Here is an 18,972-nt window from a genome sequence, read left to right as displayed (position 1 = left end):
GGCGTTCTTCCTCCAGGGTCGGTTGGTGAGGGAGCAGCGGTGGAGGAGGCCCAGGACCTGCATGTCCTCGGCTGAGTGGGAGGGGAGTTGAAATGTTGGGCCACAGGACGGTGTGGTTGATTGGTGCGGGTGTCCCAGAGATGTTCCCTAAAGCGCTCTGCTAGGAGGTGTTCAGTCTTCCCAATGTAGAGGAGACCGCATCGGGAGCAACGGATACAATAAATGATATTAGTGGATGTGCAAGTAAAACTTTGATGGATGTGGAATGCTCCTTTGGATGGAGGTGAGGAAGGAGGTGAGGGCGCAGGTTTTGCAATTCCTGCAGTGGCAGGGGAGGGTGCCTGGAAGGGAGGGTGGGTTGTAGGGGGGGCATGGACCTGACCAGGTAGTCACAGAGGGAATGGTCTTTGCGAAAAGCAGAAATGGGTGGGGAGGGAAATATCCCTGGTGGTGGGGTCCGTTTGGAGGTGACGGAAATGTCATTGGATGATGTGGTTTATGCGAAGGTTGGTAGGATGGAAGGTGAGGACCAGGGGGTTCTGTCCTTGTTACGGTTGAAGGGGTGGGGTTTGAGGGCGGAGGTACGGGATGTGGACGAGATGTGTTGGAGGGCATCTTTAACCACATGGCAAGGGAAATTGCGGTCTCCAAAGAAAGAGGCCATCTGGTGTGTTCTGTGGTGGAACTGGTCCTCCTGGGAGCAGATACGGCGGAGGCAGAGGAATTGGGAACATGGGATGGCATTTCTGTGGGAAGTAGGGTGGGAAGAGGTGTAATCCAGGTAGCTGTGGAGTTAACTTAATTTAGAACAACTGCATTCACGCTACAAACTGACTACTGATCACATCCTGTTTTTACATCCTGGCTCTTTGTTTGAACAATCTTTTAAAGTGATATCATGAAAAGGTCCAGTAGATTACTTTGCTCAAGGCCCCAGTTTCCATATCAGACACTGCCCAACAGCTAAAACACTTCTTGAAGCACTAAATGCCTGCAAGGCTACTGTGATCATCCTGCCGACTCTTCAAGTAGAGAGTTTGCAGGAGACCCTGCCAACCAAATATTCTGCCCATAAATTCAATCCCCCCAAGGCAGCTGGGGGAAATGTCCCATTAATAACAAACGGCTAGATGGTCATAAAATCCATCTGATTCACTCATTTCCTGCAAACAGGGAATATGCCATCTGGTCTACTTGTGAGTCCATACCTACAGCAGTATGGTTGACTTTTAACTTCCCTCTGAAAGTTTGGGCTGTGTTTTACAGAAGGACATATTATTTGCTCCCCACTCTATCCATTCCCCTCAGTCCTCAGCTGGATAATGAAGTAGCCTTTGACAGCACCTTTCAGCAAATTAGAGGAGGCATCAAATTTCCTTTTCAATTTACTTGGATGATTTGGCAAAACTTTGAACAATGAGAGGAAAACCACCCACGAACCATTCCATTGACTCCTTATTACCTACTGCCATTTCTACAATTTCTGAAGGGAAATGGCATTTGGATTCCCATTTATTCGGTCAAAAGTGGGAATTCAGATTAAAATTGCTCAATATGATAGAAGTATACATTATGCTTGAATAGCCAAGTGTTCTGCAATATGGCTACATAGTGAAAAGGTGGGGATTTAAATTTGAATGTGCAAGGGTATTTAATAGCACCACATAATGATTTACATATTTTCTTGAAAATCAGAGATTTCTGTTTAGTCCCCCGACGACAGCCAACCTAGGAAGGTTTCATGGACATTCAGGACCTGCTGTAGCAATTGCCTTTTTCCTCCTCCTAGTTAAGCCAAGCCTTCTGTTGTAAATGAAAGCTTGCTGGATCACCGAAACATTTTAAAGGACTCTCACCATGGGAATTTTCCATTGTTTGAGGAAAAGAATGGGAGGGGAGAAAGGTTTTACACATTCAAAGTTAGTGGAGAGATTTGTTCAGCGTTTTAATGTCAATCTCTGCTGAAACTGCAGTGCAGTCCTGGGGAGAAGCTGCACTAGCAGATATGCTTCCTTTCAGAAAATATGTCAAACAGAGAAGCCATCCGGCCTCTGGGGTGGGCATAAGTAATCCCATGATGCTATTTCAATGAAGAACGCATTAGTCATAGTTGAAAAATGTGACATTGGAAAAGCACAGCAGGTCAGGCAGCATCCGAGGAGCAGAAGAGTCAATGTTTCAGGATTTCCACATTCCTGATGAAGGGCTTATACCCATAACATCAACTGTCTTGCTCTTTGGATACTGCCTGACCTGCTGTGCTTTTCTAGCACCACATTTTTTGACTATGACTAATGCTGAAAAAAGAAACATTTTGCTGGATTTTTTTTCATTTTGCACTCATCAGGACAAATGCAAGAATGCCAAATTTCAAAGATCACAACAATCTTGTGCTACTGGAGAAAAAGGTGTTGATTGCTTGGGAAGTCAACTCTGGTTGGCTCAGAAGAAAGTAATATTAATATGCAGAGAGCTGTTCTCAGCAAATGAAAAGAGCATGTTTAAACCTTGCACCTTTTTTTGAATTACCTGGGACATTTGGGAGCCTATAGGACCCATTGCTTTCTCTATTGCAATGCTTTGGCCAATTACAGTTGACTTGCCAGCCAATCAGCACCTCTTTCTCCTGTAGAATAAATTGCTACAGTCATTAGACATTTTGCATTCTTGCATTTGTCCTGATGGGTACAGGACAAAAAGCTTTAACAATATATCTCTCTTTTTCAGGAATTCTTCTTGTAATTATGATATTTTTGCTTCTTGAATCTTGTAAATCCAGCCTTTATCACTCCATTATCACAGAGCAACTCAATGATAACTAACTTTTCATAAGCAGCCTGTGCTAGGTGTTTTCCCACTGAACTGAGTCCATCTGTCTAAATAAGAAGAATGTAAATATTGGAATCAGTTTCATTTCTTTCACCCAGCAGATTATGGGAGGATATAACACTACCTATCATTGTTACTCTAGACTTCTTCCAGAAATTGTTCTTTTTTACTCCAACATCTGGAATCTAGAAGTACCATTCCACCGCGATGTGTAAATTGGCAATTTAGTTTCAGAGATACAATGATGACTACATTTCAAACATATTTAATTGGCTGTTGGCTACTTTGCAAAATCCTAAGGCAATATATAAATGCAAGTTGCTTTTAATGATTCATTTTTTTCTTAATATTAGTGCAGTAAATCCATCCCAAATACTGCAGCAACTTTGAGTACAATATTATAAGATATTAAAAGATTCCAGTGGATGAGTTTTGTTTTTAAATAACACCAACTCAGCAATAACAACTTGAATTTATATAGAGCTATTAGTGAGATAAAATGAGCCAATACACTTTACAGGTGCATAATAAAGCACAATTAGACATGCGAGCCACATGAGGCAATATTAGGACAAAGGGCCAAAAGCTTGGTCCAGTGTCATGTTTTAAGAATCATTTTGAAGGAAGGAAAATAAATAGAAAGGGGAGATTAGGACCCAGGCAGCAGAAAGCACTGTCACCAATGAAGCAAATAAAATTGGGCTACTCAGAAGGCCAGAACTGGACAAGCACAATTATCTTAAACAGGCAAAACTTGAGACTTTGGAGTTTGTAACAATTTAACTGTTACAAAGTTGTGTTAGGCTCTAATGTCAGGTAAATGCTCATTGGGAAGTAGCATAAGTGAAAGTTGTCAGTATTACCCATTAGATTCTATCAGCAGTTCTGCATTGTCATTGGAAGTCTTGTGACACAGTGGATATATCCCTACATCTGGGCTGGAAGGGCCTTATTGCCCCATGATGTTTTTGAATATTTCAAAATAGTTCAATTAACAATAACTACCAACATAGTCTCCATTTGCTTTATCATTTTCTCTTCAATACTAAGATAAATGCTAATGATTCAAATGTGGTTTGCTATAGTTACTACCTGCCTTCAAGAACCACCTCTGCATTGGATTTATCAAATTGGACCATGATCTAGATCTGTCACCACCAGACGTTTGATGAGTTTCAAGAATTCTCAGCTGAAGCATGTTGGAAGTTGTATCCCCAGTTGCGTAGATTTGAAATAATATTTAAATTCTATCCCAGATTTAATTTCTATCTGGATAGGTGGCTTTGCCTTTATCTGGTGATAAAACACACATAAACAAGGGCTGATTTTTAAAAAAAATCATTCTGTTTTCATTCCTAAAAAGATAAGATCATAACAGTCCTCACCTCCTAGTGTTAAGTCAGAATACAGGAAGCTTTATTTGAATTCACATTCTATCTGACTGAAACTACCTGACACAACCTAAAAAGGTCTCCTGATGCACAGATCTCAGAGGAGTGGTAGAAATGGGTCAAGACAATTGTTTCTCCAGAAACATTGCGGATCCTCAGCCAATGCTGGATCATAAGTCAGGAGTATAGTCTGGTAATGGTTATTGATAACATTCCAATCCTACCATAGAAGGTCAGTGCTTCTACCAATATTTGACGAACAAAATTAAGGTATTCACAATATTTGTTTTAAAGTTGGACAATTAATTTCAGATTTTTCATCAATTAGAGTCATAGAGCTGTAGAGCGTGGAAACAGACCCTTCGGTCTGAGTTGTCTGCGCCGACCAGATCTAGTCCCATTTGCCAGCAATTCCGTGTTAATGAAAGCCTCTGTTTTTGAGCTGTACCACTTCAGTGATGATAAAATTGTAACTACAGCCAGTGAGCAATGCCTTACTTCATCATTTATCCCCTGCAAAGGAAGTAAAATTCAGCAGGAAGGTAAGGCTGTCATTAAGTTAATTATCTGAATGTGGAGACAGTTGATTTATTCTGTCTTATCCCTTGTGAAAATGTCCAACTTTACTGTTGATTAGTTGGTTATATATTGTTTTATATATATAAATTTAGCTAAAAGAAAAATCTGATGTGACTGCAATGTTCATGTTAGTATCTGCAGCTTTTATTTTATGGGTTCAGTCTCTGGAGGCAGTATTATAATGGCAGTTATGTCCAATGAGGTTAGCATGGCCCATTGTAGTGAAGCAGTCTGGAGGGCACGAAATGTTTCTGTGCATCAAGAGCCTCCTAATAATCAGAGAGGCACCAAACCAATAGGTGCTAAAGTAGAGGTCCAGTGGAAGTTATCTACACATGCCCATTTTGTTTTGTTTTCCTGCACTTTACCCTCAAAAGCATAAATACTTCACCACTGTTTTTCACCTTCATCATTGAAAGTATTAATGATTCATAGCCACAAAAGCTGTCCTTTTTGTTCTCATGCTTACTTTTCTGTCCAAGGTCTGCAACAGTATTCCACTAAAGCCCAATGCAAACAATAGAAACACTGCCTAAATTCTTTTGTTTAGGCACTTTACAACCTTCTGGATCCATCGTTGAGTATATTTCCACTCCAGCCCAGTGTGTACTTTGAATGGTTTTGCTTTTAGGGGAGCTGACATACATTTTGATTTCAACATTCCTACTCAAGATCGATGGGTAGAATGTTGCGGAGATTTGAATAACATGGACAATGCAGGATTTGTAGCACAATAGGACAAAAGGTCGAGAGGGGCTATCTTGGCTTGAGCATATTGCTCCATTTTTCATGTGTTTGACAAGTGGCATATCAACTAGATCATAGTGAGTTGCTAATTAAGGTGGATTATTGCTTGATAAATATAGAAAGAAGGAAAATAGGAGTAGGCTATTTGGCCCTTTGAGCCTGTTTTGCCATTCTATATGATCATAGTTACCTTATTCCTGCTTTCACCTATATCTTGGCTTGTTAGCAAGCCTAACAAACTTCGTTAGTGTTCAGATTTCTATTTTACTAAAGTCAAAACAACGTAGACATCAACAAAACGTAATAGGAAAACCAGACTGGGTACTTGACAGATTCAGCTCACCACTTGCTCTGAAGGACCTCCATGTTGCATAGGACCAAGCTGCATCACAGGACATGATGGACTGGGCCCTTGTTGATGGACATTGGCATCCAGCATTTGCCAAACTTTCACAATCACCATGGCACCTCTCTAATACACTGGCAAGGCATTCTGGAAGCATAGACTAGCCCTGCTGGGTGCACTGGCATCTAGCATTGAAAGGCTGCAACAAGGACACTTTTCACACAGCGAGCAGAGTTCCAGCTCATAAATAGACCAAGCTGCATCTCGCTTGCTCTCTATTACTCGATCATTCAGTGCCTAGGTGCATCATTGCAGCATCTTTGCCATTCTGTTATCAAGGAGCAAATTAAAATTTGACAGAAAGAATTTTTTCAACAGTGATGGTGAGCACAACAACTAACTTGATTTGTTGCAAAAATCCATCATGAATGTCCAAAGAAATTGACCAAAATTACCTTCTCTGATCTACATGTGATTTCAGGCACGAAGTAATGTAGTTTAAACTGAATTGCCTTCTGACAGGGCCTAACAAACTGTCAAATCAATGGCAATTAGGGATGGACAACAAAAAGGCAGCACCCACATAGAGTCAGAGACCCATATCATTTTTGCAAAACAGAAAGAGACCCATGATCCATTGTATCTGCACTGGCCATCATACATCCATCTGTTCTATTGCTACTTTCTAGTACTTAGCCCGTAGCTTTTGTATGTGATTGTTTCATCTGAACAGATCTTAAATGTCTTCAGGGTTCCAGCCTTTATCCCACCCTTTAAGACAGTGAGTTCCAGATACCTACAACTCTCTGGGTGAAATGTTTTCCTCAAATAGAGTCAGAGAGTCATAGAGATGTACAGCATGGAAACAGACCCTTCAGTCCAACCTGTCCATGCCAACCAGATATCCCAACCCAATCTAGTCCCACGTGCCAGCACCCGGCCCATATCCCTCCAAACCCTTCCTATTCATATTACCCATCCAAATGCCTCTTAAATATTGCAATTGTACCAGCCTCCACCGCTTCCTCTGGCAGCTTATTCCACACACGTACCACTCTTTGTGTGAAAAAGTTGCCCCTTAGGTCTCTTTTATATCTTTCCCCTCTCACCCTAAACCTATGCCCTCTAGTTCTGGACTCCCTGACCCCAGGGAAGGGACTTTGTCTATTTATCCTATCCATGCCGCTCATAATTTTGTAAACCTCTATAAGGTCACCCTTCAGCCTCCAATGCTCCAGGCAAAACAGCCCCAGCCTATTAAGCTTCTCCCTGTAGCTCAAATCCTCCAACCCTGGCAACATCTTTGTAAATCTTTTCTGAACCCTTTCAATTTTCACAACATCTTTCCGATAGGAAGGAGACCAGAACTACATGCAATATTCCAACAGTGGCCTAACCAATGTCCTGTACAGCCGCACATGACCTCCCAACGCCTGTACTCAATACTCTGACCAATAAAGGAAAGCATACCAAACGCCTTCTTCACTATCCTATCTACCTGCAACTCCACTTTCAAGGAGCTATGAACCTGCACTCCAAGGTCTCTTTGTTCAGCAACACTCCCTAGGACCTTACCATTAAGTGTATAAGTCCTGCTAAGATTTGTTTTCCCAAAGTGCAGCACCTTGCATTTATCAGAATTAAACTCCATCTGCCACTTCTCAGCCCATTGGCCCATCTGGTCCAGATCCTGTTGTAATCTGAGGTAACCCTCTTCGCTGTCCACTACACCTCCAATTTTGGTGTCATCTGCAAACTTACTAACTGTACCTCTTATCCTCATGTCCAAATCATTAATGTAAATGACAAAAAGCAGAGGACCCAGCACCGATCCTTGTGTCACTCCACTGGTCACAGGCCTCCAGTCTGAAAAATAACCCTCCACCACCACCCTCTGTCTTCTACCTTTGAGCCAGTTCTGTATCCAAATGGCTAGTTCTCCCAGTATTCCGTGAGATCTAACCTTGCTAATCAGTCTCCCATGGGGAACCTTGTTGAACACCTTACTGAAGATCTTCTCCTATTGTAGAATAAAAAGAATGCATGAGTATTATGCTGTATTTGAAGTAACTGGAAGGTAAAAATTCTGCTATTGTGGACTTGTCCACTTTATATTTTATATTTTTCTGACAAAGGAAGTTCTTGAAAGCAAATGGACAGCACTTTTTACATAAAGGTGGAGTTGATCTGACAATTGGTCCTCCAAGCTGGTCACTTTTCCACTTCAGGTTTCCCAGATGTGCACCAAGTAGAATGGAAGCCTGTCTTTCCTATGCAATTAATGGGCCTTCTCCTGAATTCACAGTCATTATAGGCACCAATGACACCTTATCACGTATGCTAGCATGGCTCCTCCATTCCTTGTAGAATTTCATCCCTCAGTTTATATTGATTGTTTGACCTTGAAGAATTCCAGCGTTATCTTGGTGGATGCAAAATCTTTTAAAATCCACTTTCATAGTCAATTTTTCTTTTCTACATCTCTTCCCATTTACTTGGGAGACTCTGAGAAGGTAATGATCTTAAACCACCTCATCTAACTTATTATTTTCTTTGAGATTGTGATTAAAAGAGATTGATGGGGGGTAGGGCCATGTATGTCTAACATACTTTGGATTTCAGTATAGCCTTTGATATAGTTCCTTTGGAGATGTTCAGACTGAAAGTAAGGGAAACTGAAATTAATTGAAATAATTTGAATAGCATATGTAATTGTTGACCAATAGAAAACTAGAGGTTAGTGCTCCATTGATTATCATCAATCTGATGTCATATGACTAGCATGGTCACAGGGGTCTGTTACGGGACCTTGTTCAATATCTTTATGGATTATCTGAAGTGAGAAGTCATATACAGAACAGTTAAATGTATAGACCATACTAAGTTAATAAAGTTGAAGAAGATAAGCAACTGGAAAACTTGAATATACCTGAAGATTGAGCAGACAGGCAGCAGATGAATTTAATCTACAGGGATGTACAGTTATTCACTTGAACAGAAACCAATATAGGGAAGGAACATCAATTAAATGGGGAAGATAGCAATAGGCAATGAAAATGAAAGAGATCTGAGGATCCTGATTAACAATATATTGAAACTATTAATGCAAATATTCCAAGCAAGGCTGGAGGAGTGTACTGTCACTCTAATCCTACTATTCCATGGCTGACAACACGAAGTTAGAAATAACTTTCAGCAAGAGTTAATGATAGCAAAATTCTTTATCTATATCAGGTCTTAAACAACAGTTTTCTTAATTAACATAATTATGGGCTTTTTATCTAAACAAAATGTTCAAAACATACTTAATATAAATACAATATTTGATTAACATGTGCAATCAGTCACACACATACGCAGCCTTTTCCAGGTGAAAAGAGGGAGATAAAACAGATTCCTCTGAAGAGATTTAATTTCTGGAAAAAAAAACATACTTTGGCTAATGGATTATTCTTGAATGTAAAATATAAAATGTAGGATGTTCTGGAGACATTTGCTCTGATGTTCTGGAACATCAGGTAAAATCACGAATCATGCATGGTTATCTCTGAAGTGTGGCGGATGCAGATTGCTCAGCAAATACAATCTTATGATGTTACTTCAATTGCTATTTTGAAAGAACAAATAGGTTTCACCAAGAACAGATTTGGAGGGCTTTCTGTTCAGAAATGGGAGATATCAGCTGGACACCTTGTTCATAGCCAGCCTTCCTCCCCTCAGCTTTATTTTAGCAGAATTCCCTCCAACACGTTTAATTCTCAGTGGGATTCCCTTCAACTCAGCTAGTTTATTTTAAACTTCCCTCAAATTCAGTTTGTTATCTGCAGGCTTCCTTCCAATTCACCTTGATAAAATAAATCAACATTCAAAAACAACCCCAGCAAGGTCAACAGCAAACTAAACCGCTATAACCTGTCATGTGATTTCTAGGGAGCATTGTTAAAACAAAAAATCTCTAAAGTCCACAATGAACTTTCAAGGCCTATTTTATATAAACCACTCCAGATAGGTCTACAAACCTGGAAATAAATACCTTTTTCCATGATCATTCAAAATTTATATACTCAAAGTAATATTAAATATAAAATGTAGTTTCAAACATGAAAATAACGTTTTAAAAATAATATTAAACTGAAACACTGAGTAAATCCTGTCACTTTATTGATCACTTGAATAATACTGTGTACAGTTCTAGTCACCAAAATACAAAAACCTTGGAGCTATTGAAAGGATATGGAACAGGAATTGAGAGATTATATTAAGAACTGTTATGTAAATTGAGCATATTGTCAATGGAAAGGAGAAAGTTGAGTAGTGATTCCTGTTTTTAAAAATCTAGATAATGTAGTCCATTGCTATGTTGTGACTCAAACCTCTCATTTAAATGGCAGCATTCCCACCAGTAGCCTCTACTGATTAACATAATGAATGATGTGCTGTTATGGAGGCAAGTGCAAAAGCAATTTATTGGAATTCTTTGAAGTCATTACAAGTGCAGTGGACAAAGGGGACCCAGTAGATGTGGCATATCTAGATTTCCAGAAGGCATTTGACAAGGAGCCACACAAATGGCTGCTACATAGATGAAGGTGCACAGCATTATTACCAATGTATTAGCATGGATAGAGGATTGGTTAATGTTATGGATGAGGCTAGACACCCTCAAAACATTATAAGAAGGTAGCCCAGAACCTAACTTTTCTAGTTGTTTTAAGTAGATGTAAGGTGAATATCCCAGGAGCAATGCAGCTGGTCAAACCACTTGGTTTTAAACAAAACCGAATTTATTTACACACAAACAAATTAAAACCAAATTTAGAATAACAACAATTATTTGAAAACCCAACTAACGTGAAAACACAACTCAACAAAGCCGTTCCAATTTTCTGCAACATGACACACTCCTTGGCAATAAGGTAAACTCAAATACAGGTTCTTACAGGAGAGAGAGAGAGAGAGAAAGGATCAGCATGGAGCTAAAAACTAACTAACCTAAAACTAGAAAAAAACCCTGAACTGGCCACTCCACTTTCATTGTACAAGTGTTTTTAAAAAAAACCTGTAAGCCTTTTCTGATTATTGATTTAAGTAGCGTGTTCGCCACTGTTAAAGTAGCCAGTTCTATATATTTTGGCACTTCTGCGTTTATGACCCCTCTCGGGTCAAAAAAAAGGACAGAATAACCTTGTTAAAGGAGCAGCATCATCACACCTCTCCCCTTAAAAGAAATGAACCATCAATATCCAAAGATGGCTTCATTTTAAAAACCCTAATCTTACATTGTTAGTATTAGTATTTCTGATGAAGGGCTTTTGCCCGAAACGTCGATTTCGCTGCTCCTTGGATGCTGCCTGAACTGCTGTGCTCTTCCAGCACCACTAATCCAGAATCTGGTTTCCAGCATCTGCAGACATTGTTTTTACCTTACATTGTTGTACCCTACAACACATACACATTGTATTGACCATAACAATGGAAACATGCAGTACTACATTCTAGGTCAGTCTGTTTACTCCTGCTACCAAATGTCTCAGTTTTTCATCCAAATCTCGACAATGTGTCAGCAATCACATTTTTCCGTCCTGCCACATGCACAGTTTTCAAATCGAATGGCTATAACAACAAGTTCCATTTAAACAGTCTGGAATTTGTGTCCTTAAATTTCTCCACAAAACTTCAATGGGTTATGATCAGTGGATATGATTGTCTTGATATGTTACTGGTAACATAAACATTGAAATGATGTAACGTCAACACTAAGCTCAAAGTCTCCTTCTCACCTGTCGAATATTTCTGTTGATGAATGTTCAATTTCCTGGAGAAATATCTGATAGGTCTTTTCTGCCTTCTTGTCCTCTTCCTGTAAGAGCACAGCACCGACACCCACATCACTTGCATAAATAGCTACCTTGAACGGCTTTGTGTAGTTATGTGTGGCTAATACTGGGTCAGTGGTTAACACTGTTTTCAGGTTATACATAAGTACATGCACAACACTTCAATTAACCAGAAATGTTTCCTAAACCAAAATGATTGGGGTATCAAAGTTACCTGAACCTGTTTTCATTTTCTGATGTAGAGTCTTTTGTAATCCAAATGTGCTGACAATTTCAATGATTTGTATATGAACATTTCTGCTTTCAGGTGGAGAACAAAGCAGAATTTGGACTACAGTTTTTTAATGATGTATGCTCAAGCCAAAGGAGTATTCTATTTACAGGTATAGTAGTAGGAGTATTATGTTACATCATTTTTGTAGATAAATTTGGTCCCTCAAAGAAATCAATTGCACGATATGGTATTCCATTTTTCACTAATTAGTCAGCTCATGGGACTTAGACATTAGCATTTAATCACTTTCAACTGTAATAACTGCAGCTTCTGGAGAATATCAGCTTATAATAACTGCAGTGAAGATTGTCAGTTTGAAGCTTCATCTGGATCTATTGTGTGGTTTGTTTTTTAATGGAAACAGTTTGAAAGATCCCAAAGAGAGTTCAGAGAATGGAAATTAATTAAAACAATAACAGGTCCATACCATACCTCTTCATTCTTTATATAAATTATGAAAAGAGCAAAGAAATTAAAACAAAACTTAAAACCTTATCAGAAGGTTGACACCAATTTATTCAATCAAGTTGAATATGCATCATCACTTTTTTTCGCACTTAATTTGTGGAAGGAAGAATGAATTGTCAATTTTATTAAAGTATTTTCTCACTGGAGGTCTTGTGGTGTAGTAAGGATATGGAATGCTTTGCCTGCAATGGTAGTAGATTTGCCATGTTTAAGTTGTCATTGGACAGGCAAATGGACATACATGGAATAGTGTTGGTGGGATGGGCTTCAGATTAGTATGAGGGCCGAACATCGAGGGCCGAAGGGCCTGTACTGCGCTGTACTGTAATGTTCCATGGTGCAGTGAGTGATATCTCTGCCTCTGAACCAGGAGCTCTGGAGTTGAATCTCACCCCTGGACTTGATGGCTAAAGAAGATATGTTCATAAAGTGGTCACACAGGTTTGAGGATCCGTCTGTGAATCCTTCTAGCACATGCCAGTTGCAGGCTGGAAAGGTGAGACAGATTCCTGGTCAGACATGTGACGAGGGAGGAGCCTCTACTATCTCTATCCAGAGCTCCAAGCGACATTCAACTGGCATGTAAAAGTTTGTTTTGCCTCAGCAACTCAGACTCCTTTCGTGCATTCTTGCCAAGTAAATATTGTTTAGAAAATAAGATTTGATAGAGCAGAATACAAATTATAAACACCAGTCCAGATTAGTTGGATGAATGGTCTATTTCTCTCATAGAAAATGTTATACAATTTGAGGAGTCAGTACAGTAGTCTTGCGATTATGCTACTCACCAAATACATCACGATCTAAAACTATTCAATTTCAAATAGTTGCAAATTGAATTCAACAAATTTGCAATGATCTGTACCAGCAGCAGGAAAAAAAAATGACCTACTGCTCACTCATATCTTTCAGGGTTTGTCACCTATATTCAGTCTGGCCTGTATGTAATTGCAACCTGGTTATCCCTTCATATGCTTGCAACACCTTCAATATGGAAGACAAACACTGTCACCTTCTCAAGGCATTTAGGGATATGGAAAACACTGTTCTGAGTGGGAAAAAAAGAACAAAACATTAATAAAAAGCTGTACTGAAACATTTTATGATGGGAAAAATCTGCTTTATACTTATTCCTATCACAGAGAGTAATTTACATTTATCACTTTGAAAGAAAAATCAATATTCAAATCAAAACAGTTTCATATACTTTTGTTCTTAAGTCTTTTATTTAAAAAAGCATGTTCCACAATTTCATGTCAATTCATTCAGGCAAATCAAGTTGAATATATTGAATATTCATAAGCAGTATTTTGCTTTTGCTTTATTGAGGGAGGGTGGGATTATCAATTTTTGTTCAAGCATTTTCTCACTGGAGGTCTAGTGGTACAATGGGTAGTATCACTGCCTCTGAGTCAAAAGCTCAAGGTTTTTTGAGTCGATGGCCAAGGAAGGTGATTTCTTAATGCATGTCAACCAGTTGAGGATTCACCTATAAATTCTTTCAATATTTGCCAATGGTAGATTGTAAAGGCGAGGCAGGTTCCTGAGTGTCATCCGATGAAGACATTTAGAACTCCTTACCATCATTTTCCATAGTTCTAGAACACAACTGTAGATGCAAACAGCATGTTGCCAGAGCAGCTTCGAATCTCCTCAGAGATCTTGTGTCACAGAGGTAGTGTCCCTGCCTCTGAGCTAGTATATCTGAATTTGAATCTACTCTGGATTTGATAGCCAAAGAAGGTGTACATGTTGCACATCAACTTCCTATAAGCATTTGAAACTGTTGTTGAACAGAATTGTCAACATTTGAGCAAATTTAGGAATAAAAGGAATTGAAAGAACATATCTATGAAATTGGCTGAGTGTTAGAAAGTAGGGAAAAGTGGCTATTTTCTAACTTTTCAGGCTAGAGGAAGGGGAGTTTCCCAGCGGTTGGTGTTTGGTTACCTAAGCTTTTCCTGACACATATTAATGATTATACATCTTGATATACATGATGCAATGTCAAAGCCTCTGGTTGATACCCAATTTGAAAGAAATTGTGAACTGTGAGGACAATAATGTAGACTTGGATAAATTACTGGAATGGGCACACAAGTGGCAGATGAAGTTCAATGTGGAGAAATGTAAAATAACTCAGATTGGGAGGAAGAAAACAGAGAGGCAGCACAAAATAAATAGTACAGTTCTAGCGGATATTCAGGAGCAAACAGACCTGTGTGCATGTATACGTGTAAATCATCGGAGGTGACAGTACACATTGAGCAAAAGATTGATAAAACATGCAGTATGTTGTGCTTTATTATTAGGGGTGTGGAGTGAAGAGCATGGAGGCTATGTTGAACCCATATGAGAAAATTGTGATGGGTGTAAAGGGTGAGAGCGTATATAAGATTATAGAACATAGAACATAGAACAATAAAGCGCAGAACAGGCCCTTCAGCCTTCGATGTTGCGCCAACCTGTGAACTATTCTCAGCTCGTCCCCCCTACACTATCCCATCATTATCCATGTGCTTATCCATCAAAATTGTTCTAGGGATGAGGACCAACAATTCTAAAGATTGTCTGTAGAAGATGGAACTGTATTTCTTCGAGTAAAGAATGCTAGAGATGATTTGATAGAGGGATTCAAAATCATGAAGGCTCTGGACTTAGTAAATAGGGAGAAATTATTCCCAAGCACATATGGATTGAGAGTTGGATGGTACAAATTTAAAATAATTGGGAAGAGAAACAAGTGTAATATTAGAGAACAACATTTTGAAACGGTGATTGGTTAATGTCTAGAATGCACTGACTGAGTGTATGGTGGAGGTACCTTCAATGAAGGTATTCAAGAGGGAATTAGACTGTTACCTGAAAAGAAGAAATGTGCTGGGTTACGGAGAGAAAGCAGAACCTAGGCACCAGGTTTCACTCCCAGCTTAGGGGGCATTTATGGGGCTCTGCAAACCTGACCCAGGAAAATTAGTCCAAGTTCTGGGGTGATGGAGTTTCCTGGGAGGTGTGCCACGCAACCCCAGAACAAATGCAGAGACTGCCAACTGCAGATGTGAACTGGCCACAAGGTCTACCTCTACCATTATGTTGAAGATTTATTAAAACTAAAAACCAAAACCAACTCGGACCCTTATATCACCTCCCTCCCTCTCAGACACACTCCCATGCCACATCACTGCTAACCCATGCCACCTCATATTCCATGCCACACTCAGCCCCTCTATCCATCCCTACAATCCCACCTCTTGTTACGACACTGGGTAAACATCCCCGTGGCCTAATTTAAACCTGCAACACAGAAATGATTTAACCCGTGCTATAATCTGTTAAAATTCGAGAGGCCAAGAGCTATCTCTAAGGTCACTATTTAAAGTTCAAAAAAATTAAGAACTTTATTCATTAAGTTTAACATAAAATATTAATTAACAACTATTTACATCCTTTCTCTAACCTTACTTTTACTTTTCCTTCTACAATACTGGACCAATAAAACTCCCGATTAAGATTTACCAAAAAAATTCAAATTTCAAAACCAGCCAGGTGTCAAATCTTCTCTGTGTATCTTCCTCTGTCTTCTTCTTCTTAGGGATTACTGTTTCACAGAGCATTGATAGATAAAGGTACCTTTAAGAGAGCCATTCTCCAGGCAGTCTGCATACGTTGGTGGCTTAAGTTGAGAGTGTATTGCTGGAAAAGCGCAGCAGGTCAGGCAGCATCCGAGGAGCAGGAGAATCGATGTTTCAGGCTGGAGCCCTTCATCAGGAAGGGGATCCTTCCTGATGAAGAGCTCCAGCCTGAAACATCAATTTTCCTGCTCCTTGGATGTTGCCTGACCTGCTGCGCTTTTCCAGCAACACACTCTCGACTCTGACCTCCAGCATCTGCAAATCTCATTTTCTCCATATGTTGGTGGCTTGCCAGTTCGCTTCCAACCATTCAATTTTTAAAACATTTATACCCCAAAGCAATGGATCATTTCATTGGTTTTAATATTGTCAAAATACCAAATTCAAACTTGATTGGAGTTTAGTATCTTGGCGCATAATCTAAACTGATTGGCTGAATTTAAATTTGTTTTTTTGTCTCATAGCAACCCATGTACTGCTACCTTCTGGACCAAATGTTACATTGTAAATTCTCCAGCATTCTGTTTGCTTGCTAATTCCTTCAACTCTCTTAAAGGTACACCTTACACCTTCATAACACGATCTACTCATCCTTATAACCTTGCTCACCATGCACTCCTTCAGGCTTTTGCCCATCCATTCACTCCGATGTTCCCCATAACCCTGTGCCAGCTTTTGCCACTGCACCCACACTCCTGTTTCTGCATTTCTTTCATGCCAACCTATATCTCTGTGCCCACCTCCAAGTTCCCCAGTTTCCTTTGCCCCCTCTCAGATTCTTTTGCCTCTCCCCTTCACACACACTCATTTAGCATCCACTATGAGCAAACCCATAAAATAAAGTTGTCTCTGTTGACAACATCACTATTTAAATAAAATACTCTCATTGATTTAAAAAAATATTGACATGCTTTCACCTAGTTGCTTATGAAAACAAGCCTATATTCTACAATCACTTAGAGCTGCCAATCAAACTGTACATTTAATAGGCATCCCACTGTGACTATGTCAGGTAATAAAATCAGCCAAGCAGCACAAATCTTACCATAATAATCCTCAAGGTTATGTCAACAGAGGGAAATAGAAATAATTTATGTTTTTAAAAATCACAGATATTTGTTTAAGTTTAAAACTCAAAATAGTTAAATTGTTTGACTACCTTGGAAGTTCCTCAACAATTTTGACACCTTATCATTTGTTGACAGCTCTTTAACAGTTGAAAGCTCTTTGATAGCTTGACGGTTCTGTTACAGTTTGACGAATCTAATGAGTTAGTGTAATTTTTATGCATATTCATATGTACCATTAACAACCCCAAAATATACCTGACCCCTTCAAAGGATATTGGACACCTCCTTCCCACCCTACCTCCTGCAAAAATGCTATTCCGTATTCCCAATTCCTCTGCCTCCGCTGTATCTGCTCCCAGGAGGACCAGTTCCACCACAGAACACACCAGATGGCTACCTTTAAAGACCACAATTTCCCTTCCCACATGGTTAAAGATGCCCTCCAACGCATCTCATTCACATCCTGCACCTCCGCCCTCAAACCCCACCCCTCCAACCGTAACAAGGACAGAACCCCCCGGTCCTCACCTTCCACCCTACCAACCTTCGCATAAACCGCGTCATCCACCGATGTTTCCACCACCTCCAAACGGACCCCATCACCAGGAATATATTTCCCGCCCCACCCCTTTCCACTTTCCCTCTGTGACTACCTGGTCAGGTCCACACCCCCCAACAACCCACCCTCCCATCCTGGCACCCTCCCCTGCCACCGCAGGGATTGCAAAACCTGCGCCCACACCTCCTCCCTCACCTCCATCCAAGGCCCCAAAGGAGCCTTCACATCCATCAAAGTTTTACCTGCACATCCTCCAATGTCCTTTATTGCATCCGTTGTTCCCGATTCGGTCTCTTCTACATTGGGGAGACTGAATGCCTTCTCGCAGAGTGCTTTAGGGAACATCTCCAGGACACCTACACCAATCAACATTTCAACTCCCCCTCCCACTCTGCTGAGGACATGGAGGTCCTGGGCCTCCTTCACCGCCGGTCCCTCACCACCCAACGTCTGGAGGAAGCACACCTCATCTTCCGCCTCGGAACACTTCAACTCCAGGGCATCGATGTGGACTACACCAGTTTCCTTATTTCCCCTCCACCCACCTCACCCCAGTTCCAACCTTCCAGCTCAGCACCATCCTCATGACCTGTCCTACCTGCCCATCTACCTTCCCACCTATCCATTCCACCCTCCTCTCTGACCTATCACCTTCATCCCCACCCCCATCCACCTATTGTACTCTTTGCTACCTTCTCCCCAGCCCCTCCCCTCTCCCATTTATCTCTCCACCCGGGAGGCTCCCTGCCTTCAGTCCTGATGAAGGGCTTTTGCCCGAAACATTGATTTTAATGCTCCATCAAAGCAGGAGTATTTGCTTTAGCTTCTTATACTGCACAATAATATTAGATTGTACTGAAGTAAGTCGGTCGAAACAGGAAGCAGTATGTATAATGATGACAGTCTCCAAGCTCTATAAAACGTTCACCCTTCATTCGGAAAGCAGTTCTAACTCTGCAGATCTATGAGGACACCCTACTGGAAAAGGATAATTCTATGGAATATTGCAATTTTAAAAATGCTACATAGACAAACAGGTAAGTTGTTAAAAAGCTTCTAATGAGATTATTATTGTGGCTATTGTTTCACTTGAAGGTTGTGGGAAACTGTAGCTGAAGTGAGAAGGAGATGAAATTGAGACAATCCACAGGAGCTGTGTGTTTATATTGAATAAGCAAACTCTCACCTTGCAAATGTTTTAATGGTGCCTCTCCAAAGAATTTAAATGTTACTCACTATC

At 40.2% G+C, this 18,972-nt stretch overlaps 1 protein-coding gene across 5 annotated transcripts in view; it reads left to right on the top strand.

Moving 5' to 3' along the window:
- Positions 1–18,972, top strand: part of LOC140485692 (alpha-1,3-mannosyl-glycoprotein 4-beta-N-acetylglucosaminyltransferase B-like) — a 242,426-nt gene that overhangs the window by 145,561 nt on the left and 77,893 nt on the right. For all 5 annotated transcript variants that reach the window (XM_072584115.1, XM_072584112.1, XM_072584111.1 and 2 more), the window contains one exon: positions 12,037–12,112. In XM_072584115.1, coding sequence (XP_072440216.1) covers positions 12,037–12,112 — 76 coding nt within the window. The remainder of the gene's footprint in view (positions 1–12,036; positions 12,113–18,972) is intronic.

Source organism: Chiloscyllium punctatum, chromosome 14 (genome assembly GCF_047496795.1).
Source record: "Chiloscyllium punctatum isolate Juve2018m chromosome 14, sChiPun1.3, whole genome shotgun sequence".
Taxonomy (NCBI): Eukaryota; Metazoa; Chordata; class Chondrichthyes; order Orectolobiformes; family Hemiscylliidae; genus Chiloscyllium; species Chiloscyllium punctatum.
This window is presented reverse-complemented; position numbering and strand designations above follow the sequence as displayed.